The sequence below is a fragment of the Phyllobates terribilis genome, unplaced genomic scaffold (genome assembly GCF_046119375.1).
Source record: "Phyllobates terribilis strain yellow unplaced genomic scaffold, ASM4611937v1 Scaffold_4__5_contigs__length_816908805, whole genome shotgun sequence".
Lineage (NCBI taxonomy): Eukaryota > Metazoa > Chordata > Amphibia > Anura > Dendrobatidae > Phyllobates > Phyllobates terribilis.
The window spans coordinates 420629918-420656217 of NW_027362764.1; the positions used below are offsets into that span (position 1 = coordinate 420629918).

The 26300-nt window shown below is 40.6% G+C and overlaps 1 protein-coding gene and 1 long non-coding RNA gene across 2 annotated transcripts in view; one reads left to right on the forward strand and one right to left on the reverse strand.

The window, feature by feature from the left end:
* Positions 1 to 26300, forward strand: part of MYO10 (myosin X) — a 241303-nt gene that overhangs the window by 212696 nt on the left and 2307 nt on the right. The window contains exons 26-39 of the mRNA XM_073678623.1: positions 3338 to 3461; positions 8239 to 8482; positions 11709 to 11804; positions 14648 to 14741; positions 16738 to 16793; positions 18231 to 18373; positions 20063 to 20257; positions 20340 to 20497; positions 20648 to 20771; positions 22028 to 22325; positions 23463 to 23670; positions 24176 to 24312; positions 25521 to 25641; positions 25777 to 26229. Coding sequence (XP_073534724.1) covers positions 3338 to 3461; positions 8239 to 8482; positions 11709 to 11804; positions 14648 to 14741; positions 16738 to 16793; positions 18231 to 18373; positions 20063 to 20257; positions 20340 to 20497; positions 20648 to 20771; positions 22028 to 22325; positions 23463 to 23670; positions 24176 to 24312; positions 25521 to 25641; positions 25777 to 26229 — 2451 coding nt within the window. The remainder of the gene's footprint in view (positions 1 to 3337; positions 3462 to 8238; positions 8483 to 11708; positions 11805 to 14647; positions 14742 to 16737; positions 16794 to 18230; positions 18374 to 20062; positions 20258 to 20339; positions 20498 to 20647; positions 20772 to 22027; positions 22326 to 23462; positions 23671 to 24175; positions 24313 to 25520; positions 25642 to 25776; positions 26230 to 26300) is intronic.
* On the reverse strand, positions 1389 to 11877 carry LOC141265475 (uncharacterized). The gene is made up of 3 exons (XR_012320100.1): positions 11773 to 11877; positions 8542 to 8619; positions 1389 to 1542 (listed from the first exon to the last, which is right to left on the reverse strand). It is a non-coding gene; the product is annotated as an uncharacterized lncRNA (long non-coding RNA).

Genomic DNA, 26300 nt, shown 5'->3' on the forward strand with positions numbered 1-26300 from the left:
TTCGCTGCACCTCTGCTTTATAGAAACAGTCAGGTTTGTGTGATAAAATAATTGGATCAATATACTATGGTTTTTATTTTGATGTTTGCAAGAATTCTCGATTGCAGTGACAATTGTGAGACCTTAATTACTTAGCATTTCTGCAGCCATTTGGGCATCAAGATGTATTTTCTTATCATTTTTACAAGAAAAATTGCAAGCTTGCTATAGCTCCTAGGGACTTCAGTAAAGCCAGTAAGATTTATTGTCTATGGGACTGATGGAGTCAAGGTACATCGTTCAGGTATCTCTTCAGTCCAGTCCCATAAACCATTAATAAAGCGAAGGTGCGCATGCGGGACCATCGCTTCATTCAAACTGGGACTCCACAGCCCTGTTCCTGGGATCCAAAGGGGATCCCCAGCAGTCAGCAGCTTATCACCTTTCATTCCTTGTGACTTGTCGTGATCATATATTAGAAATGAATGTTAAAAAAGCACAACATTTCTCCTATGCTTTAGCAGCAATGTGGAAAGATGGTTTCATAACCCCTTTTTATAGATCCATAATCAGTCTGTCTGATAACAGCCCTTTTTATAGATCCATAAGTGAAAATTTTACTTAAAGGGAACCTGTCACGTGAAAAAATGCCACCAACCTGCAAATATGGGGTTAATCTGCAGGTTAATAGCGTTCTGAACCCGCCCGCCGCCAGCACTTGTCCTGTTGCCAGATGGAAATTAAGTATATTCTCCTCGGCAGCATTCGGCATTCAGTCGTGGAGGTGGCGCGGTTTCAGTCACCGCTCAGGTATATAGAGTGTTGCCTGTAATTGCATCCCTGGAGCTGACTGACAGCCAGCCCTAATGCTGATCCTGCTGTCAGTCAGTGCCGGGGGTGCAGTTACAGCCACTGCTCCCTATACGCAGATCAGTGACTGCATCCACAATAGCACCACCCCTGTGACTGAACGCCAAATGCTGCCGGTGGTGGTGGGGGGGAATAAAGTTAATTTCCTCCTGGCAGGGGGGCTCTAAGTGCCGCCTCCAGGCAGGTTCAGAACGCTATTAACCTGCAGATTAACCCCGTATCTGCAGGATAATAGCGTTTTTTCACGTGACAGGTTCCCTTTAACCAGGCAATCAATCTATATTTTTAAGACAGATAAAAATGGATCATAGGGAAAACTCATGGGCACTAGAAATGAGCTCACACATATGATGCAATATTATACTAAGTACACAAAAATGCAAATCATAAATCATTTATAAATGCTGTAAATATCTGAAAAGAATAAAATCCTCTCCTTATCGATACATCATTCACATTTAATGAACAGATGCAAACATGAGTCAGCTATGAGATTTTTCATACCCCATTAATATTTACTGAGTTCTTAGAGTGGGTTTCTCTTTCTGATGTCCGGTGGAATAAGTTGTGCATTTATAAGAATACAGACGTGTATCTGTAAACCAGAGCGGTCCACTTTTCCCTACCTTTCTTTAATAAATTCTTTTTCCTTTTGTGTGTAATGCAAACAGTTTAACCTCCAATGGACAGGAACTGTAAAATGGAAAGAAAACAGATATTTTCCATTGCTTTTTGTGCTTAGCCATTTGCAGTTGAAACAAGTCGCTGTTAAGACAGCGATATCGATTACTCAGAACACAAAATGTCACTTCAGGCTGGGCAGCATGGAGGCCTGGTGAATGCATACTTTACAAAAGCTGACACAGTTAACCATTATATTAATCCTCTAGGCAGCATGGACCTACTATATAATTCTCCATACAGAGAGTTCATTGAAGAAGTATAAGGCTATGTGCACACAGGGGTTTTTTAGGAGATTTTAGAGCAGAAACTGATCGTAAACTCTCCAAATCCTCCTCCAAAATTCAAAACTCTTCAAAAAGTTCTGCTCAGTTTCTGCTCCAAAAATTGCAACCTAAGGAAAGGTTTTCTTCTGTCTGGGTATTCCAGCAAAGCCCAATTTACTGAAATGGTACTGATCTGCAATACCAGGTACAGTCCATGGACAAGAGCAACGAGCAATCACTAATATTTTTCCTTTTTGTTGTAATTAAATTACTTGTGTCTTTTAATAAACATTTCTGGTCTACCGTGAGTCACTGATAATACCTTTAAAAATATAGGGCCCGATTTATCACAGCTTTTACACCTGCATTATGGCGTAAAATGCTTTGAAAAGTTGTATCATTTTGGCACAATTGGAGGCTGCACAAAAATTTTGCGACTCTTTGCATCCTTACACCATTTTCACCAAGTTCCGACAAAGTAGGCGAAGCTGGGGCAACATGGGAGATGGCGACCGCCGCTCAAATTCATGACGAGTGTCGGAGTTTTTCCAGATCCTCAAAGACTCCGGTTGCAGTTCTAAAAAAAACAAACTGTACCTAACTCACCCTCCCAAGGTCCAGCTCCACCACTGCTGCTATCTGTTGATGCCTGCAGCGCGAACGTCACTTTGAAAAAGCTGCAGCCAATAACTGAGCTTAGCCTGAGTTGACAGCACGAGCCATCAGCGCTGCAAGCAGTAACAGACTCTGGGACCACGAGGAGGAAACTTGGCACTGGACCTGGGGAGAGTGTATGAAGCACTGTTTGTTTTTTAAAACAAACTGCAGACAGGGGGCAGGATTTTTTTGAAACTAGAAAAACCCTTTAAGGATATCTTCACATTAAAATCTCACCCGTAATTGCTGTGGCAGAAATCTGTGCAGAAACTCATGTTTCCGTTGCAGACGTGCAGTTTGCACAGCCGTGGATTTCCTATACAAAATTTGAGAAAAAAACAGTAGAATGTGGGAAGGAGGAAATTTTCTGATGCAAGTAAGGAAGGTTGCAGAAACCTCAATTACTGGCATGGGACATAGATTGCGGTAGGTTTTCATGGAAATTTCAGTATGTTTTGAAAATGTATATCATACATTAACCAGGGGCGGACATACCATTGGTGCAACCTGTGCGGCCACACAGGGGCCCAAGGGGTAAGGGGGCCACATCCACCTCTAAAGCAGGTGGGATTGTGCATTATGATAAGCCTTTTGACTGCAAAGGGCCCATATATTCTAACACCGGGGCCGTTCTCTGTCTGTGCCACTCACACAATACTAAGGAGATATATATACATATATATATATATATATATATATATATATATATATATATATATATATATATATAATTTAGACTCCAGATGCAGTTACAATACATAAGAACTCTCCTGACCAGAGCACTACATATATTAATAGCATGGCAGTACCTAACTGTTCTTGTGGGGGTTACACCTCTAGGACTCTTTTATAGGTCTTATAATGCTGTGTTTCTGCATTTACAGTTTGAAGATAGTGAAGAAGACTTTGATTCAAGGTTTGACACAGATGATGAGCTCTCGTACAGGCGGGATTCTGTCTACAGCTGCGTTACACTGCCGTATTTCCACAGTTTTCTGCACATGAAAGGTAAGCTACTGCTAACTACTGTGTATATGACCCCTGTCTAGTATTCCTGATTTATGAGCTCATCTGGTTTTGAGTCACTACACATTGCACCTGGCTATAATGCATGCACAGTGCCCTATAAAGATGCATCATGATGCATGCTGTTATAGGTATTGATATATATATATATATATATATATATATGTATATATATATATTGCAAAAGCAGCTTTAGTCTCTGTTTTTCAATGATCCATAATTACCCCCTACAGCAGATGACATGTTGGGCTGCTGATGACATGTGGCTATTATATGCAGCACTTTGTGCTCTACAGCCTTTGTTTGCATGGCGCAGTAGAGGGCAGACATGTGTCTTGCTTTGATGAGAGCTAACTGGGGTCGGACACACGTGCACAATGAGGTCATTCAGAAAGGTTCTTTATTAAAGGTCAAATGGAATATATTTTTTTAAAGGCACAATAATGCCATTTTTCAAGTGATCTCAAATCATTCTTGATGGTAAAAAGGGTATTTGTATAGTTTGTGGCATTGTCTGATCGACATGCTGTGTCTCTAGACAAGATTTTCTTGTAAAACCGTATACAACATTCACAAAAATCACATTATATAACACATCCATATCATAGAGTATATTTAGACTTAAGCATCATTTGTTAGAATTTCCCAAAAAGTTGATATTTGTTCTGTTTAAAGGGAATGTGTCACCAAAAATGACCTATTGTTTAACTATTCGGTTTATATTTTAGACATATTTTTGTTGATTTTTTTCATTAATTTTCCATGTTTAAAAAAAATTCTGAAATCGTACACTTTTGGTCACTGCATCTAATATTAAGCTGACACTTAATCAGTTTATTATTTAATTATGATGATAGTCAGAATGACAATGAAAAAATCTATTATCACAATTGATGATGATTACAGCTCTTCTCCTCCCCTTCTTTGTGCAATGACCAATGCACAGATCACTGAGCATGCCTAGAAACCTAAAGTCAATGAACATCTCCTGTCTAGTGCTTCCTATGGACCATGTGGTGGATCTAATGTATGTTTCTGATTGTTGTTAACAGAAACTCAGGCAAAATGACCGCCCCTGTAGTCATATACAGAATATAGTATTAGGAAATGTACAATCAGAATATAAAAATAGATTAGAAAAAAAAAATATTCATCGGTATATGGTTTAATTAGTAATAAATCTAAAATATTTCTTTAAAGGTGCACTAGGATAAGCTGTAAAGCATATGGACTACATACCGAGCCTTCAGATTAGCATACACATGTCACTTGTCAGACATAAGATTAGCAGGCACAGACACCCGTCACAGAACAAAAGGCTTTAGTACATAATACAGGTATTGTAATGTGGATATGGAGTGAAGAGAACAAATACAGTATGTGGCTCTCCTTGACGTCAATGTCGTAGTTATCCATGTCTGCCTTTATGGTAATCCTTAAGTGCTGGCGGTCAGACTAGTATTTATTTTGTTGTTGTTGATGGAAGAATTTTAACTTAAGTCTCGATAATAAGTATTTTCCATATTTGGAGTCTACACAGGGAGGCCATTATTACTAATTGTCTAGATTGTATGAGACGTCTGTGCAGGATCTTCATGGAAATTATACACATGTAATCTGTAGCAATACAACATAGTGGTCGGATATACAACCCCCACAATTCTTATGGCTTAAAGGGAGTCTCTCACCAGGTTTTTTGTTACATCTCAGAGCAGCATGAAGTAGGGGCAGAGACTCTGATTCCAGCAATATATCACTTACTGGGCTGTACACTGCAGTTTTGATGCAATCACTGTTTTATCTGATGCAGATCTAGCAGTTCTCTGAATGCTGAGCTGTCTGTGTACACTGTGCATAGACAGAAAGCTGCCAATTAGTGGTGGGGTTATAGGGAGCGCATTAATATGGAGGACTACATGGCAGCAGGTTTAACCTTTCTTTAGTGATAATATCTTGCTGATAAAACAGGGATTTAATCAAAATTAAAGCAAGCAGCCCAGCAAGTGACACATCGCTGGAATCAGCGTCTCTGTCTCTACATTATGCTGCTGTCAGATTGGATGGCAAAAACCCTGGGATAGATTTCCATTAAGAGAAACACTCTAGATTTAAAGTGTTAATATTTGACTACAGGGCAAGGGATGAAAGTCACCATTGCCTTATTTTTTTTTCTTTATCCTCTGTATTTCAGCTTTCTTGGACCAAGAGTCGAAATAAAAACATTTTCGAACTTCTTCTAGAAAAGGTCCATGTCTGCCATAGGTTATTTGTGTTATTATAGTCCTGCCCCATACACTTCATTGGTGCCAAGCAGTATCATCTCACGTCTATGGAGCTGACCAGACACAACCCATGGAGAACTGCAGCAACAGTCATGTTTCTCTAACTCCATACAACATGAGTACATATTTGTTATACTCATTACAGTCCTATAGAGAAGCAAAAAAAAATAAGTTTTAGTATCTGGTTTTAATAAGTACAAAAAAATATAGAGCTCATACATTTGATTTAAAGAGAATATATTATCACAAAATGACCTACTCTTTAAATCAGGTTTTTGTGTTACATGTGTTTAAAAAAAAAAATTAAAAAAATCATATCATGGTTTATATTGAGAAACAAAATGAGTGGCAAGATGTCTCATTTTTAATACAGATTGTGATATGGAAGAAAAACATTGCCAAATTATGAAAACATACTATTAACACAAAAAACTGATTCAAGCAATAGGTGATTTTCTGATGACACGTTCCCTTTAAAGTCATCTCTCCACTTTCCTGCTATGGGAATCTTTTCGGTAAATGGATAACTTATAAGGCCCAGGTCAGATGCTGGTTGATTTTCAGCTTTTCAGAGTGGAACTGAAGAATGGAAGTAATAAGATATGATGTTTTTTCCTTATTCAATTGTCCCTTACGTAAAACCATGCATAGTAATTTGAGTGTCAATTTCTTCAAAAAACACAGTTTATGAGTTGATATATGTACATCACTATTTATTTATTTATATTACTCACTTCTATAGCGCCATTAGTTTCACAGCACTTTACAGACATTATGGGCACTGTCCCCATTTGGGCTCACAATCTAGATTCCCTATCAGTATGTCTTTGGAGTGTGGGAGGAAACCGGAGAACCCGGAGGAAACCCACGCAAACACGGGGAGAACATACAAACTCCTTGTAGATGTTGTCTTGGGCAATACGATATGAAGTCCAAACACCTTGGGCCCCATACATCAAGACCAGTGTTGTTCACACCAGTATTGAATAGCAGGCACGCTGGAGTTAGATGATCCTGATTCATGAAAGGGTGTGTGTCTTCTCATGAATCAGGAGTACCGGATGAGTGGTGTGCGCATCGCTACAAATCCTACTCCAGTCCCTGCTGGAGTAAGATTTGTGGTGTAGGGAATGGCGCCCATCATGAACTTGACAAGCAGCAGTAGACACCCTTTTCTCACCCCAGCTCTGGCAAAGTATGTGAAAATGGCGTGAAAATGCCAAAAGTCGCATAGTTTTAGTGCAGCTGCCAGTTGCAGCAGTATTATGTGACTTTTCAAAGCTTTTTGCGCCAGAATCCTGTCATAAAGCTTTCTTTAATGGGGCACTTAGAGCTTTAATATCATCCACTCTGATGTAATGGATAGCACTATCCACCTGTCTGGAATACTGTTATTCTGAACCAAAAATGTAGACATCATTGAAATATTTGCATTAACATAGCACTATATATTAGAGCAATTCTCCCTGTCGTTCTTTTCTATCAGACTCATCGAGTCCCATTACAGGACCATTGGATTTGCAGATTATCATATCCAATTATACTTATTGTACCTATAATTACTATTCTACATAAGCGATTTAAGCCTCTTTGTGGCCACCATCTGTCCACGCACTGAGCAGCTGGGAGGCATACACATGTCCACCACTTTAATGGTAAATCTCAGTATATGCACTTTGCCAATATGGCACTTTTTCAGCACTGATCTGACATAAAGTAGAAATGGTCACCTTTCTGCCACAAAAAGTCCTAAAGATAGCATTCAAAACGCGCGCCTTTACCATCTCATAGCAAGAGATACTTGGATTTGCAATGGTAATAAAGATTACATGTATCATCATTATACATGGTCATTTGTTTGGTTAAATCAATTTATTCCATTAAATTACAAATGGAAATAAATTAAAAAAATCTAAGACTACTTGAGATTAGCAAGGTAGTGCCCTGGTATGAAATGAAAGATATTTACCCTTTAAAAGAGGACCTGCCTCCAGATCAAAAGTGACTGGATTTTGCTCTTGCTTTACTTCCACTGCTCCCCTGAAAATTCCAGTTTTCGTTCTTTTTTAAATCCATCGTAGAGTTTCAGAGATATGGACCTTTTATGTAGTGCAAATTTTATAGTCCTTACCAAGGGGGCTTTGCTCAAGGGTAATAAAGAAGAGGAGCCAAAAGACACATCCCCAGAGAATCCTATGAGTCACGCCCACTTGGCAAAGACCATAAAAATAAGCACTAAATAAAGAGGCCCGTATGTATGGAACTGTATTGCGGATTTAAATATAACAAAAAACGGAATTCTTAGCAAAGCAGCAGGAATAAAGCAGGGGTAAAAACTGGCCACTTTTCAACTTGGTTACTGGTCCTCTTAAATGTAATTATTTTGAAAAAATTACATTTTGATGTTGACATTTAGGCACCAAAATCTTTGGTCACAAAGGAGTTTATAATTGATCCTTCCCTTGTCCTTTTGGTAGGTGGGATGATGAATACATGGAAGAAGCGTTGGTGCGTCCTGAAAGATGAGACCTTCCTGTGGTTCAGGTCCAAGCAGGAAGCTTTGAAGCAAGGCTGGCTTTATAAAAAAGGTGGCGGCTCATCGACTCTGTCTAGAAGAAACTGGAAGAAACGTTGGTTTGTTCTCCGGCAGTCCAAGCTGATGTACTTTGAAAGTGACAGCGAAGAAAAATTAAAAGGAACTATAGAACTCCGAGAAGCTAAGTACGTGTCTTCACCTAAGATTCACTGCATTATATTAAATCATCTGTATTAGTTCTTACCAATTTATTGCCCTTGCCCAGTCCTGCCTGGTCGTCTGGTATTCTTAGATTTTCAGACTAGTTACTATGAATATTGACCTGTTCGGCATTTGAGAGATCAGAAATTAAGAATTAACCTCATTATTACACATTGATTTACACATAACTAAACAACAATTAGATCTTTATCTTAGACATTGGCTTTACATATAAGATAGCTGTTGTCGCTAAATAAGTTATCTGTCCCAACCTTCCTATTCTGTATGGAAGTGGAAGAAAAACTAAGAATAAAAAGTAAAACCCCTTTAAAGGGAACCTCTCATGTGGAAAATGGTATCTGATCTGCAGGCAGGATGTTAGAGAGCAGGAGGAGCGGAGCAGATTAATATTCATTTTTGTGGGAAAAGTTTCAGGAGAACTTGGATTTTACGCAGTGAAATCCCTGGTGTTTGTATGTATAAGAGTCCAGTAGGCGGTCCTACTCAGTGATTGACAGGCTTCCGTGTATGACTATACATGTGGAGGTAATTGTCAATCACGGAGTAGGACCGCCCACTGGACTCGTATGCACATACAAACACCAGGGATTTCAATGATTAAAATACAATTATACTAAAGATTTTCCAGTAAAACTATATATCATGCTTCCCCTTCTCTATACCAAGCTGTCCACAGATCGGATGTACAATGTGACAGATCCCCTAAGCACCCTGGTGATATTAGGTAATAACCTCTGAAATACTCTACTATGGCTATTACCAGCTCCTAAACTGTCTAATAAAACATATGATGTACACTCTAGTCTATACTATAATACAGTTAAAATGATGAAGACTTTGCCTCATTCTTCAAACAGAAGATTGATACCATCAGACAAAGCTTTTGTTTAAAGTCCCCCCAGCCCCTCCTCATATCTACTCAATCCTCTTCCAAAACCAGCTCCTCCACCATCACAGAAGATCAACTTTTTTCTTTACTCTCCGAATCACACCTCACCACCTGTGAACTTGACCCACTCCTGTCCCACCTAATCTCTAATCTTACCACAGTCTTCATCTCAACCTTAACTCACCTCTTCAACCTGTCACTAACAACTGGTGTCTTCCCCTCATGCTTCAAACATGCCTCGATCACACCCGTCCTCTAAAAGCGCTCCCTTGACCCATCCTCTCTGACTAGCTATCGCCCCATATCACTTCTCCCCTATGCCTCAAAACTACTGGAACAACACGTCCATTTTGAACTGTCCTCCCACCTCTCCTCCTGCTCCCTCTTTGACCGCTTACAATGAGGCTTCCGACCGCACCATTCCACTGAAACTGCCCTGACTAAAGTTACCAATGACCTACTAACTGCCAAATCCAAGAGACCCTACTCTGTGCTCCTCCTCCTAGACCTGTCATCTGCCTTCGACACAGTGGACCATTCCCTCTTACTACAGACTCTCTCATCTCTCGGCATCACAGACTTGGCCCTATCTTGGATCTCCTCATACCTAACAGACAGGACATTCAGTGTCTCCCACTCACACACCACCTCCTCATCTCGCCCCCTATCTGTTGGTGTCCCGCAAGGTTCAGTCCTAGGGCCCCTGCTCTTCTCCATCTACACCTTCAGCCTTGGACAGCTCATAGAGTCCCACGGCTTTCAGTATCACCTCTATGCTGACGACACACAGATCTACCTCTCTGGACCCAATATCACCTCCTTACTAACCAGAATCCCACAATGTCTGTCCGCTATTTCATCCTTCTTCTCTGCTAGATTTCTAAAACTTAACATGGATAAAACAGAATTCATCATCTTTCCACCATCTCATTCAACCCCCCATCTGACCTATCAAAGTCAATGGCTGTCCACTCTCCCAAAGTCCCACAAGCTCGCTGCCTCGGGGTACCCCTGAACTCTAATCTCTCCTTCAAACCACATATCCAAGCCCTTTCCACTTCTTGCCGACTCCAACTCAAAAATATCTCCCGGATCTGCACATTCCTCAACCACGAATCTGCAAAAACACTAGTACACGCCCTCATCATCTTCCGCCTCGACTACTGCAACCTCCTGCTCTGTGGCCTCCATTCTAACACTCTCGCACCCCTCCAATCCATCCTAAACTCTGCTGCCCGACTAATCAACCTGTCCCCCCGCTATTCCCCGGCCTCTCCTCTCTGTCAATCCCTTCACTGGCTCCCATTTGCCCAGAGACTCCAGTTCAAAACCTTAAAGGGGTTATCCGGTCAAAAGTGATAAGTCTGCAGTCACTCTGTGTGACTGCAGACTTATGAATCCCCCTCAGCGCAGGCACTGTGCTCTGCGAGGATTCACCGGTATGTGACCCGGGACTGGAGGCTATGTATGCGTTATATATACCAGGCCATTCAGCGCCAACAAGTGTATGGAGCGAGGCTATGCCCCGTCTGGTGACGCAGATGGCCACTGGGCGTGTCCGACTAGAAGGTGCGGCCTTGCTCAATACAAGTGTATGGAGAGTGAGGCTGCGCCCACTGGCCAGGGGTATGTATAACACATACATATCCTCCGTTACCGGGTCTCATACCAGCGAATCCCCACAGCACACAGTGCCTGCGCTGGGGGGATTCATAAGTTTGCAGTCACACAGAGACACTGCAGACTTATCACTTTTGACTGGACAACCCCTTTAATCATGGCATACAAAGCAATCCACAACCTGTTTCCTCCATACATCTGTCACCTATTCTCCCAGGACTTACCTGCACGCAACCTCCGATCCTCACAAGATCTCCTGCTCTACTACCCTCTTATCTCCTCCTCCCACAATCGCATACAAGATTTGCCCCATGCTTCCCCCCTACTCTGGAACTCTCTACCCCACCATTTCTGACTCTCACCTACCGTAGAAACCTTCATAAGGAACCTGAAGACCGACCTCTTCCGACAAGCCTACAACCTGCAGTAACCATCGTTCCGCTATACCTCTGCACGACCAGCTCTACCCCCACCTACTGTATCCTCACCCATCCCTTGTAGACTGTGAGCCCTCACGGGCAGGGTCCTCTCTCCTCCTGTACCAGTCGCTGTTGCCTTTTTGTTCAAGATTATTGTAATTGTTTTTGCTATTTTTCCCCCTTTTTCACATGTAAAGCGCCATGGAATAAATGTCATTATAATAATAATAAATAATAATTTCCAATTCACACTTATTACAGAGAGATCATCGACAACACAGGCAAAGAGAATGGCATTGACATAGTAGTGGAGAATCGAACATACCATTTAATTGCGGAATCTCCAGAAGATGCCAGGTAGGCCAATCTCTTCTCACTTCTCAAAGTTCCTTATGTTCTGAACTTGATAGAAGAAACTGCTTTGAATGTCAGGAAATACTCACAGTCAATTCTTATATAGCAATACAGCAGAATTATTACTGAAGTTACTGCGCCACCTGCTGTTAATGTACAAGCATTGCCAGCTGTAGCTCAAAATCCAAAACTTTAATCTAGAGTCAAAATAAAATATTTCAAAGAAAATGAAACACATTTTGTGGAATCTAGTAAAATTTGGATTTCTCAATTCAATGGTGCATAAAGTTTGCATTTAGCCCCATCACTTCTAGTCTCTGTATTACTAAGTAACATTTATTCCACTCTATATGTACCCTGCATAAGTGTATACCGAGCTTAATATATCCGTACATGTTTTTGTGCATGCATATGACACAGCAGCCCATGGAGGTGGTCAGTTAACCATGACCTTTTCTTCTGCCTGTATGTCACTGTGTGAGTATGATGAGATATTAAAAAAAAGTAACATACTGAATGAATGACTTCATAAGATTTAGCATAATAAAAGATAGGTGCAAGGAGCTACTTATAGGATAATGCCTCTTGACAAATGCAGACACAGACAGAAGAGGTTCTCCCAGGCAAGAAAAATATATGGGCCCTTTGCAGTCCAAGAACTCATCATCTTGCACAATATGTGGCCCCCTTACCGCTTGGTTGCACCAATGGCATGTAGACCCTGCTTCTTGACATATCCACTGTAAATGAAAAAGCACCAGAAATGCTGGTGGTAGTTGTCTTCACACTGAGGGTCCCAGCAGTTTGATTTCTCTGGTGGAAAACCCTATTGTTATAACATGTCTGTGCTGGATTTCTAATAATTCTGCAGACATCTGACTTCCAATCTATTAGAATGAATGGTATCTTTTTGTATCCAGTGATTGTTTTCAGTGGTATATATAAGACTTCTATGTACACATGTGAGGTCTAAGATAAGAAAGATTGTTGTTGGCTTGTAAGACAGGAGCTGTCCAACCAGTTTCAACGTTGTGTCAGTTACTTTCAGTATGTGTCATTACATGGAAATTATGGCACCAGATGAAAAATTGTAGCGCTGACCCCTGGCCTGTTTTATACAGTGAAAGTCACCTGGAATGCTAATTCATTGTGCATAGAAATGTGTGCGAGCCTAGCCTATAAAAAAGATATCTGTACTTACCTGAAGGGTGACACAATGAAGTACAGGAATAAAGAGATCTGTCCATACCTGGGGAGGTGAATGGAAGCTGGTGTTTGTTTTGATAAAGGATTTGGTTCAAACCAGAAACTCGTTATTAAAAGCTACTTGAACTTGCGCCAGAGTGTGGAACTACTCATCTTCTACAACAGCGCGGTCATCATCAAACACTTACCCTCCTTACCTGAAGGGTGACATAACAAAGTAGAAAAAAAGGGTAGGTACAGGCGACCAATTCCTGCACATGCGAGAATAACCGACTGGTTATTCTGAAAAGACTTTGATCAGAGTTTGCTCAGAGTGGCATAAGTTTCTCTCATACGTGGAGAGAACAAAAAGTTTCTTCACCTTGTCTTCTGTCAGGCCGTGAAAATCAATGTCATCCAAGTGCGGTCCGATTTTTTTTCCAGGGACCCATAGAATAAATGCCAATTTTGATCCGACCCCTCGGATCAAAATCAAACACGTCTCCAATTTTTTCCGCAGACCACTCGGTCCTAGGAGAAAGTCGGACATGTGCACAGCCCCATAGAATTTCATAGGTACAGGTGCTATCTGTGAAAACCAGGTATAGCTCTCGTCCGAGAAAAGCAGTCATGTGCATGAGCCCAAAGAGTGATATAAAATACAAAAAAAAAATCTGTCCTTAATTGAGGGGGTGACATAATAAAATCCAAAAAAGATATCTATCCTTAACTGAAGAGTGACACAATAAAATGAAAAAATTCAGGATCAAGCCTCCTAAGCTGTCTATATGGGCATGTAGGTCATAGGAAGCTGAGTAAAATGATACTTTCATATCTGCGATCTGATGTCTTATTCCAGAGAAATGCACATTTTTCTTGTATGTAGTTCAGGACTTTTGGCCGGACAGTGATCTGCATGAGAATCTGCCTCCAGATTAAATAGAAGGGGGCATTACCAGTGTGAGACATGTAGATCAGGAGAGCAGACTGTCAGCCATTACATGTCTCACACCGATAACGCTTCCTACTGGTAGATTCCCTTTAACTGAAAAGTAACAAAATAAAATACAAAAAAAGACATTTGCCTTTGACTGAAGGGGTGACATAGTAAAATACAAGAAAGAAAAAAATCAAGATATCTTTTGATCTGAAGAGTGATATAATAAAAAACAAAAAAAATTATCTGGACCCTCCAGACTAGACTTTCTAAAAGAGGAGCAGCATTTGCCATATCAGAGTATACTGTATATGACTAGAAATAAGAACGCTGTTCCTTCACGTGTGGTCATTTTATTAAGGATATTACACCCAATACAGTATAATAATAATAGACACCGGCGCACAGTCATGTTAGTAATTTCGTCTTTATCTGTTTGGTGACTCATGAGCAACTTTTCCAAAACATTGTCGGATAATGATATCTGTTTCCAGTAAACAAGTGCAGCGATTGTATAAAGCCTTCTGCACGTATTCTCCGGTGCCTTCATCAGGGCTGATACAGCTGAGGTCTGGTGGCAGATCAGACTCCACCATGTACGTTGGATATTACTGGCCAGAACATGGAAGCTCATAGGCTGTGCAGGATATATGCCTCTGTTATGGTGATTGTGGCCTGTATGCAGGCTTCTCATGTCCGAGTGCTGTCTCTCTTCTTCCCGCAGTCAGTGGTTCAGCGTTATGAGCCAGGTTCAGTCATCCACCGAGCAGGAAATTCGGGAAATGCACGATGAGCAAGCAAATCCACAAAATGCTGTGGTAAGTGGGAATTCATTCATCACTCAGCTGCATGTATTATTCGGAGATTAGTCTAATCCTACTAAGACCTTTTTACTCTTTTTTTGTTCCAGAAGAGATCTATCTGTCTAGTAATGCAATACTTTTTTACAGAAGATTCAGGTTTATGTAAGAATCTGCTCCTGTACATCTTATTGTACCTGAAATGCAGATTACAAATATTATCTCAATAGCTTATAATAGGGAGAACATGTTTTCATCACTTTGCCTTGGCACTGGGTTCTTGGGAGCACTATGGTAGTTTAGTAAAAAGGTCTAACGGAGTAGGTGACCGTCCCTGGTACATACAATAAGAAAGCAACGCAGCACACTGTAAGGGCCAAGACATATGCAAACACTGAGAACATAATATATATATATATATATATATATATATACTGTATATACAGCTATACATAGCTCTTATGTTCTCAGTGTTTGCATATGTCTTGGCCCTTACAGCGTGCTGCTGTGCTTTGTTATTGTATGTTATGCAGTCATTGCAGCGTGCACCTGTTCACACTATATGGAGGTGGTGGTCAGGTTTTTAGTTTTCTTGCTGTCCCTAGTACAGTCAGTAAAAGACACTACCATTAAAGTAGCTGTAACTTATTAGGAATTGATCCCATTCTGCGATCCGCATCTGTTAAGGATCTTTGGAACCAAATTCTTTACTCTTGATGAATGTAAAGTATGGATAAGAGAACATACATATTATATATGGTATGTATGTGATTCATATAACGTTCACACTGCTCTGGCATTAGCATGGGCACTATGCTCAAGATGGCTATACTTTTTATACACTTGCTGTGAAAGTATTCTCGACACCTGTTTTCAGTAAAGTAGAGGCAAAGCTGTTCCAACATATACTCTGCCAAATGGACACTTCTTGTATATGGATGGCACATAAGACTTGTAACAACCAACCTAGGCCAGAATGAGAATAAGTGAATATATACTCCTACAATAACCAACAACCTATATACAGAGGAGACTGTTCCACAGTGTATACATAATCAATAATCGTTACGACATAATTCTCAATAAGAAATCTGTACCAATCAAAAATCACACTGCTACCGTCTGACCATCAGCATTTTGATCGGTCTATTAATGAATTATATTTGGGCTTCATATGCACTTACACTTTATGAGTGTATGGAGGCAAACCAGGTGTACAACCCTTTTTTTCCTGTATCACTTTTTTGTATGTTTTTTTAGTGTTTCTTAATGTGAATTATGCCATAATAAAGATTATTTATTATGTATACATTGCGAAACGTTACGTGCACCGAGCCTAATCCATAGTTGTGATGCAGGCCTAATTACGCACAACCTAACCTTCATCCTTAGCAGTAATAACAGTATTATTATCAACAACTCAGTGATTCGGTGGGTGGGACTGTTGCTTTGCAGCCCTGGGATCGTCTACAACAGTGTTTCTCAACTCCGGTCCTCAAGACCCACCAACAGGTCATGTTTTCAGGATTTCCTTAGTATTGCCGAGGTGATAATTCCATCACTTGTGCAATGTGAATGGAAATCCTGAAAACATGACCTGTTGGGTCTTGAGGACAGGAGTTGAGGAACACTGATCTACAACATTTGCATAGAGTTTGTATGTTCTCCACATGTTTACATGGGTTTCCAAGGATATAATGATAGAGAATTTAGATTGTGAACCCCACTGGGGGTAGTGAGTCAAGACTTTGTAATATTAACTTGATACATACACAGTGTCAGTCCTGGGATCCAACAGAAGATAACGTTTTGAAGGCCCATTTTCAGTACCTAGACTAAATCTGTACTGGTCCTTATTTCTATCATCTTTATTGCCCTCATTGCACACATAGAACATATCACGGATAAAATCTAATAGGTGATTTGCACATCAACTCATAAGAAGTTTATCTTATGGAATTAGATGGATGATTCCTTTTAAAATTTCTAAAGATGATATTTTGTCTCTATACAGGGGACTTTGGATGTTGGATTGATCGATTCTGTCTGTGCTTCTGACAACCCTGATAGGTAAGGCATCCTGGCACAGATATTAACCAAGGGTAGTCTGCAGATGTCATGACAGTATGTGAAACATGTAATGCATTCATCATATTCCCAGAAGAACTGGTACATACATAAAGGCAACGCAAAGTACAGATCAACTCACACACAAGGAAAAAGCCCTGGCATATTAGCACACTAGAGGCTAGAAGACATAAGTGGTAAGAGGGGACTTTGGATGTTGGATTGATCGAAGGGGAGACATTTATCACCACAGGGTAGGGAGGATCCCATCAACCATGAGAACGGAGGTTGCCATCCCCTGCTCTTACTAACTATGTGGGGATGGATAGAGCATATGATTGCTATGGGACTAACGGAGACAGCTGAATAAAGCAGTCTGATATCTCCATCCATCAGTTCAAAAGATATGAGTGGAGCTGTATCAGTTCTGGCTGACCATGTGGTGAGGAAAAACAGGATCAGGAGACCCATTTTAGTGAAAGTGGGGGTTCCAGCAAAGGTGATAGGTTATAAGTGTCATATATGGGAAACGCCTTTAGGCTATGTTCACACATCATGGTTTTTTTCAGTGTTCATTTTCTGCAGCAAAACCTGATCTCTTGCCAGGAGCTTGTTCAGGTTTTTTTTTGCTGCTTTCTTGCTTTTTTATTGGTGCATTTTTTCAGCATTTTTTCACTGTCCTTTTGTCTCTGTTATGCATGTACATAAAGTTCAGTGAAAAAAAAAATCTCATTCTGGTTTAGGCACAAAAAATGCTGAAAACTTGACACCTGCGTTTTTGGTGTGTTTTTTCAGCGTTTTTTTCACCGCCCATTACTTGCAATGGGTGAAAAAACGCTGAAAAAACACTGAAAGAAGTGACATGCTCTATTTTGCAAAATCCTGAACTAAAAAAAAAAAACACGATGTGTGCATAAGATTTCTGAAATGTCTTAGACTTTGCTGCTACTGCAAAACGCAGCTGAAAATTTGCATTAAAAAACGCATCAAAAAACATGATGTGTGAACATAGCCTTAAAGGGCTATTCTCCAGATTGGAGTTTATTGGGGTGCAAGACCAGCTGAGAGCAGCGCTTGGCTATCTCCTGTGGTTCCATTAAGAATGAAGTGTCATTTCTTCATTCAGAAACCCAGTTCTCAGGATCAGTGTGGATCCCTACAGTCGGACCCCCAGCGATCGGGAAGTTATCCCCTACCTAACGTGATACTATCCCTGCGAGGGTTGTGCTCACAAGACATTTTAAATGATACATCTACAAATTATTTCTATAACGACTGGCAGCTTTACAGTAAATATAATGGAAGGAGTATTCTTCCACGTATTTCATATGTACTTGGTCACTGAGGGTAAATAATTCTTGGGCCATCGGCTGTTGTGCAAACAACGCCCATGTTTATTTTACAGCTATTAACGTTTTCCCACCCTTTTTCCATCTTCAGACCAAACTCATTTGTAATCATCACTGCAAATCGCGTTCTTCACTGTAACTCAGACACCCCTGAAGAAATGCACCACTGGATAACACTGCTGCAGAGGTCCAAGGGCGACACTCGAGTGGAGGGGCAGGAATTCATTGTCCGAGGTGAGAAGCAGGTTCAGCTTAGCATATTGTATATTAACTAAATTCTGCAGTCAGATGAAGATTATTTCCAAAAAGTAGGATATGGCAATGAATGAAAGTTGGATTTTTTATCCAAAATATTATTCAAATGATATTCTATGGAAGTGCACAAAACAGAATTAAATATGAAGGAATCTGTGACGGACGCTTTGATGTCGATCTCGGCCTAAGTAAAATATTGGCGGACACTTCTAATATCGTTATAATGTATTCATCTCAGTAGCTCCTTCCATAGAGAGATCTGTGTTTTGCTGACTGGTGCACCAGTCGCCATTTGTAAGGACATTTTAAAGGGTATTCAGATTCCAACACCAGCCATAAAGCGCGCTCATTGTATAATGGAAGATGCACATTTTATTACTAGACTTTTTGAATCATTTTACCAATCTCTGCTTGCTTCTCAGGTTACTTCTATGGGATAGAAATCTTTCCCGGTCGTGTGCCTGGCTTGTTACTTATACCGTACAGGCTCCTGTAAATCACACGACGAGGACACATTTCTATTCTATGGAGGGATCCTGTTATAAGGGGTGAGAAAGCATACTGGTAAATTGTAGAATGCTTCATTACACAATGAATAGCCTAGATTTTAGGAAACTCTATTTCCTTCCAGTACTATGAGCCTTTTTACTGAGCACTACCTATTTTAAAGATAGTAATTCATGTAAAATTAATATATTCTATGTATCTGATTGATATTTATGCAATTTCGATATATATTATAGCGTACATCTAGTACATAAAGTACATATACATTTATGGTATATATGTTTATATAGTGTTACATTGATAAAATATTACCTGAAAAGATTTATTCTTAAAGGCAATCTGTCACCAGGGTTTTACCACCTAATCTGAGAGTAGCATAATGTAGAGACAGGGACCCTGATTCCAGCAATGTGTCACTTACTGGGTTGCTTGATGTAGTTTTGATAAAGTCACTGTTTTATCAGCAGGAGATTATCACTAGAGGACTAGTACACCTCCTGCCAGATAGTCCAACCACACCTTGGCACTCATTAGCAGCTTGTCAGCTTTCTGCCTATGCAGTGTACACATAAAGCTGCCAGTCAGTGGTGTGGGCGGGTTATACAGAGCTCAGCATTCAGAGAACTGGTAGATCTGCAGCAGATAATACTGCAGCTAACAGGTCAGTAAGGTGTACATCACCAGTATCAGGGCCTCTTCCCATTCACCAGGGATGTACAATCTGTGACCCAAGGGACACATGGGGCCCACAATGCCATTGTGTATGGCCCCCAACCATATGGACAGAAAAATTCTTGACTGCCAGGTTAACTCTATGTGGGCAGGCACACACAGAAGAGTATTGGCATCAGCTGATGGTGCATCAAAAACGCATGTAATCCGCACATGACTGTATCACTAAAGTTTTGTCAAAGCCAAATACCAAGATGCATCAAAAACAAAGCAGCTTTATTTAAAACATGACATACCAACAAGAGACAAAAACCGCAACATTAAAAACGCTACAAAAACGCATGTAAAAAAAACGCAAAAAAGCGCTTTTTGTCTATGGAGAATGGCTGTATGTCACGTATCACAGCAGTATACAGTACACTATTGCTCTATTTTATATTCTTCTCACTTATAAGAAAACGGCACCATTAATATTATATTATATTATAGGTTGGCTGCACAAGGAAGTGAAAAACAGCCCTAAGATGTCTTCATTGAAGCTAAAGAAGCGTTGGTTTGTCCTTACCCACAATTCACTAGACTATTACAAGAACTCAGAGAAAAATGCCATTAAACTGGGCACGTTGGTCCTTAACAGCCTATGTTCTGTGGTACAGCCGGAGGAGAAAATCTTTAAAGAAACTGGTGAGTAACCCTTTCTTTTGTATATGTGATGTATGAGACGTGAATATATGTATGATGAGTGTAAGACCGATCTGTTCCCCAGGATACTGGAACGTGATGGTGTATGGCCGCAAGCACTGTTATCGCCTTTACACCAAGCTGCTGAATGAAGCCACGAGATGGGCCAGCGCTATTCAGAATGTCATTGACACTAAGGCTCCTATAGACACCCCAACACAGCAGCTAATACAGGACATCAAGGTCAGCAGCTAATAAAGTGGTGCCCTGCCAAATGTAGAGTAATAACCCCAGTAAAAAGAAAAGATGCTGATAATACTAATGTATATGTTGTTGTGACATGGTCCTGATCTCTATCTCATGGGAAATGGGTTGCTTGTTTGCTTTTTTTAGGAAAATTGCCTGAATAATGAAGTTGTAGAGCAGATATACAAAAGAAATCCAATCCTTCGCTACACTCACCACCCTCTGCATTCTCCATTGCTGCCACTTCCTTATGGAGACATCAACTTAAACTGTACGTCTTTCCTTATCTCTGAATATGGCATAACGTGTACCTGATCTGCACCGAATGTGATCTTATATGCAATGAGCATGTTACAGTACAGAAATGGCGGAGCAGAGTGATACATATAGTTTTGTCGGAGAGGATTCTGTATACCTAGTATTTTATTAAAGGTTGATTCCCGACTTGGCAAGTTATCATCTACGCAAGCAATAATTTGCAGATACTGAGGATCCCACCATAGGGACCCCCACCATATCCAAGACCTGGGCTCTGAAGTGTTCTGAATGGAGGGATGGCAGGATACAGTACTTGGCTATCTCCGGCAGTTCAGTCCCGTAGGCAATGACTGGAGCAGTTGGATGCATGTTCCGCCATTGCTTCGTTAAAACTGTGCACTTCAGAGTCCCATTCTTAAAATTGGAGGGGGTCTCAGTGGTGAGACCTCCAGCAATCAGCCAAGTTGCTAAGATGGGAATGTCATTTTCATTAGATTCTTGTTCATTGTGGGCATAGCAGTTCAGTGGGGGGTCCTACTCATTGACTGACAGCTACCTGTGTGCACACTCATACAGAGAGGACATTCAGCCTTTGAGTGAGACCACCCTTTGGATTTGTAAGCTCAGAATAAACATAGTGTTAGATGAATGCATTTTTCCACAAAATTGTACAAGTCCTATTCAGCACCGCCTTAGTTTTCAGGCAATACTGTGCCTGAAAACGGAGCAGAATGTTCCAACATGACAGGTTCAGCACTAGGGATCTTCCAGTACTGATGGCACCATTATGATCTGCTGATTCCACGGGCTAGTGTCCCTTTCAGCACCATAAATTTGTAGGATCTGCACTTGGCATTTCAGCTCAGTCCCTTTTATGTGAATGGGACTGAAGTGCAGAGAGTTGCACTAACTGACAGATCTGTGGATGTGCTGGTAAATGGACCCCACTAATCTGATATTAATGGTCTGTTGCAGGATTGGCCGTCAATATTACAGTCCCAAAAAGCTTGACTCCGCACCAGTCCTGTGCTATATCCTATTAAACTGTGACCCACTCTTTCCCTGTTATACTGATATGAAGTGCAGTCATACAGTCAAAGGCCAACTATATTCCGTAGTACAGTAAACTCACTCCAGTAGTTATCACTGCCAGAAGAGCACTTTGTTATTACATGGAATGGGCACTTAATTAACTTTATGATTGCATTATCATCCTGATATTATCAGATGTGCTCAGGAATTAATTACCCATGTCTATTCTTGTTACAGTGTTAAAAGACAAAGGCTATACAACGCTCCAGGACGAAGCCATCAAGATATTCAATTCTCTGCAGCAGCTCGAGTCTCTCCCTGATCCTGTGCCAATAATCCAGGGTATTCTTCAGACTGGTCATGACTTGCGACCTTTGAGAGATGAACTTTACTGTCAGCTCATTAAGCAGACCAACAAAGCTCTACATCCTGGCAGCATCGGGAACCTGTATCATTGGCAGATCGTCACGTGTCTGAGCTGTACCTTTCCACCTAGTCGCAGTATTCTCAAGTATCTCAAATTTCATCTGAAGAGGTGAGATATACGTTTAGATGGCATATCACTACTATTTAAATGACAAATATAACTGGGACCTGTCACCTACAAAAGCACTATTTGCCTGCACGTACAGAGGTAAATTGCAAGTAAATAACATTTTAGTCATGTTCAGCTGGTTACTGAAATAGCAGCTACTGGGAGAAAATTAAGTTTTATTCTCCCTGCAGCTGCTCGCTTCCAGACATTGGGCCAGTGTATGGTGTCACTGATCACTACACAGCTCCGCCCTACAAATGGGCAGCTGCGGGGAGAATAAAACTTCATTTTCTCCCTGCAGCCCCTGGTCCAGTTACACTGCTAAACATTATTAATATGATATTTTTCTGCAGATTATCACTATATTTGCAAGTAAATGGTGTTTTTGTAGGTAATAGGTTCACTTTAATTTAGCCCTTACACATCAAGACTGAACTGCACCATAGAGTAATACATATAATGCTCGGTTGCCAACTATATAGCTTGAAAAACCTTCAGATGAATACTGTGTATGGGTCAGCCACTCTTGCTCTGGTGCACATTACACCCTATATTTTCAGACAGTGATTTGGCTTAAAGAAGCCCTCCCATTAAGATTTTTTTCCATTAAATCAGTGAATATGTGCATCTACTGTAGTGTGTATCTGTTAATATACTCGCCTACCGCTGCCTTCTTCAGGATCCAGTTCCGTTCTGCTCCACTTCTCAGTGACATCACCGCTCTTCAGACTCTCTGGGTCATACTATGCTCTCCATGACGCGCAAGTGGCTTTTACAATGTAAGCCCATGGAGCGTCAGAATGATGCACTGTAGGCTTATACTGTGAAAGAGACTTCCAGCTCACGCATAGAGCATAGAGTGAACTGGACAGTCTGCACGGCGGTGACGTCACTGAGAAGAGGAGCAGAACAACACTGGACACCGGAGAAGACAGCGGTTTTTGAGTATATTAACACATACACACTACAGTACATGCATATATACTATACAAACATTTCACGGAGAAAACTTCATGGGAGTGCTTCTTTAATTCATGTGTTTCTACATCAGTGTTTTATTAATTTTTTTTACAATTTATATATTAAGTAAGGCAGCTAATTCTTTGTACTTGTCTGCTTTTTATTTTACCTTTCTAGAATACGAGAACACTTCCAAGGTTCGGAGATGGAAAAGTATGCTGCATTCATCTATGAATCCTTGAAAAAAGCCAAGTGCAGGGAGTTTGTGCCATCTCGAGATGAAATTGAAGCTTTAATAAAGAGGCAGGAAATTACAACCACAGTATACTGCCACGGTGGAGGGGCTTGTAAGATCACCATCAACTCCCACACCACAGCTGGCGAGGTGAGTCCTTGACATGAACTGACCATTACAGGTCGGGGAGTTACAAAACTAGACAAGTCGTCCGTAGTGACCCACATATTACATTATTTAATGCCCTTTGGGAAATAAAGGTATATTACATATTTACTAGATATTGGATACTGTCTCCAAGTGTCTTTCTTATTAAATATAATTGGTTTTGTAAAGCAATATGTATGCTAGTTAATGCAATAGTATTATATTTTAATATAATAATAATGGTTATTAACAGTAAACTCATATTATACCAGTTATGTCTAATCTCCTTCTAAAGGGGTCATCTTATTGGGACAATTATGTCCTAGACTGGAGAGCTGATCTCACCCTAGAGACCCCGGCACAACCATATATTACTTGTTCACCTAATGGGCAATAATGTTTAATGGGCATGGTTTAATGGTTTAATACTGCACTATAATGTGTCCTCAGTCAAAGCCTTACATACAGCTGTTCGCCCTCCATAATGAAAGCAATTGTCTCTTTGTAGGTTGTAGAGAAGTTGATCCGGGGCCTGGCTATGGAAGATAGCAGAAATATGTTCGCCCTCTTCGAGTACAATGGTGTCACAGATAAAGCCATTGAAAGTAGAGCTGTGGTGGCCGATGTCCTGGCTAAATTTGAAAAGTAGGTTTCGCTTGTTCTACGTTCTACTAGTGATCGCCAAAGCTCACAATCGGAAAGTAGCACTTATTACTACACAGAATCTGTGTGTATTTTCTATTGATCTCTGTATTTTTCTCCCAATCCATATGCTTTACTGTGATGCCATTTCAGTAATCAAGATTTACAGTGTCAGTTTTATCATTTCCTTATCATACTATTAAAAAATGGTGGGTGCTCTGTCAAGCCATTGTGTACGCAGTGTGAGGCTCCAACCACCTAGCACCTACAAAACCCACCTGAGCCCTCCGGCACCTATTCAGAAAAATCTTTCAGCATTTTTTCCAGTAAGATCATGCATCAATGAGATAAAAACACGCATAAAAACTCAAATAAAGCATCAAAAACACATAAAAAATGCACATAATGTGAACAGTGTTTTCCATGCCAACACTTTTTTTATGCAGGAAAAAACGCTACATGTGAACATATCCTTACAGTTTCCAGAATATGCCGTGTTACATGAATAAAAACATAGTAGCTTTCTTCTGGAAACAGCGCCACTCCATGCCATGGGTTGTGACTGGTATTACAGCTTGACTCTATTGAAGTCAGTGGGTGCTGTAGAAAGGGTTAGTATGGATTTTAGAATAAAGCAGCCATATTTTCTAAAATAATTAACAGCACCTTTAACTCCAAAACTGTCTCAAGAGCTGAAAATACCACAATGGGATATATTTTAAATAGTGATGAGCGCAAGTGCTCGTTACTCGCATTTGCCTTGGGTGCTCGGGTATGCGCCGAGTATCGGGGGTGCTCGAGTGACATGGTCAAGTCCCCACGGCCTCATATTTAGCGGCTGTTAGCCAAAAACATGCGGGGATTGCCTGACAAACACAGGCAATACCCGCATGTTTTGTGGCTGTATAACAGCTGTGAAACATGCAGCAGCAGGGACTCGAGCACCCATGATACTCGGTGCATACCCGAGCACTCTCGGCAAACTCGAGTAACGAACACATGCACTCATCACTAATTTTAAAGCCAATGAAGCATTTTGGCTGTAACTAGTGAGATGACCATGGAAAGATGAGCATTACAAAAGTAATCATTTTCACTGCCAGTTTTAGGAAAAGGTCTACTGCCTGCTGTTTTTATCTGGTTAATAATCAGATCATGGACATTGTATATTCAGCAGGTAATCTTAAATACAGGTTTCTTTTCTTTTCAAGGCTTGCTGTCAGTGCTGATCCAGGAGATAGACAGTGGAAGTTCTACTTTAAGCTGTATTGCTTCTTAGACACAGAACATGTACCAAGAGACAGTGTTGAATACGCATTTATGTTTGAACAGGTAAGGATAAAGTAACCACCTTCTTCACAACTTTCTTCTACAATCATGTAATACGCAGCACAAATGTCTGGTTATTACAAAATCTAATTGCAAGGAAGTTCTGCACTTGACATTGCCCACCATTATACTTTTCAGGCACATGAAGCAGTTATTCGAGGCCATTTTCCTGCCCCTGAAGAGACTTTACAGGTCCTTGCAGCTTTAAGATTACAGTATTCTCAAGGAGACCACAGCCCACACACTACGGTACCAGAGATGGAACAGTTTTACCCTGTTCATAAACTGAAGTCTCGTATTTCCCAATCCACCAAAGTGACTACACCAATAGAAAGATCTGAAAGGAAGAGATCTAGTTTCTTGGAAGGATCCTTAAGGAGAAGCTTTAGAAGTGGCTCTGTCAGTAAGCAGAAGGTAGAAGAAGACCAAATGTTGGATATGTGGGTTAAAGAAGAGGTGATGTCAACCAGGACCAATATTATTGACAAATGGAAGAAACTCCAGGGCACCACTCCAGAACACTGCATAACCAAATACATGGCCCTGATAAAAGAATGGCCTGGTTATGGGTCAACGCTGTTTGATGTTGAGGTAGGAAAATTATATATGAAATGCTTTGGATTTTTCTTATGTTATATTCAGTGAAATAGTCTGATAATAAA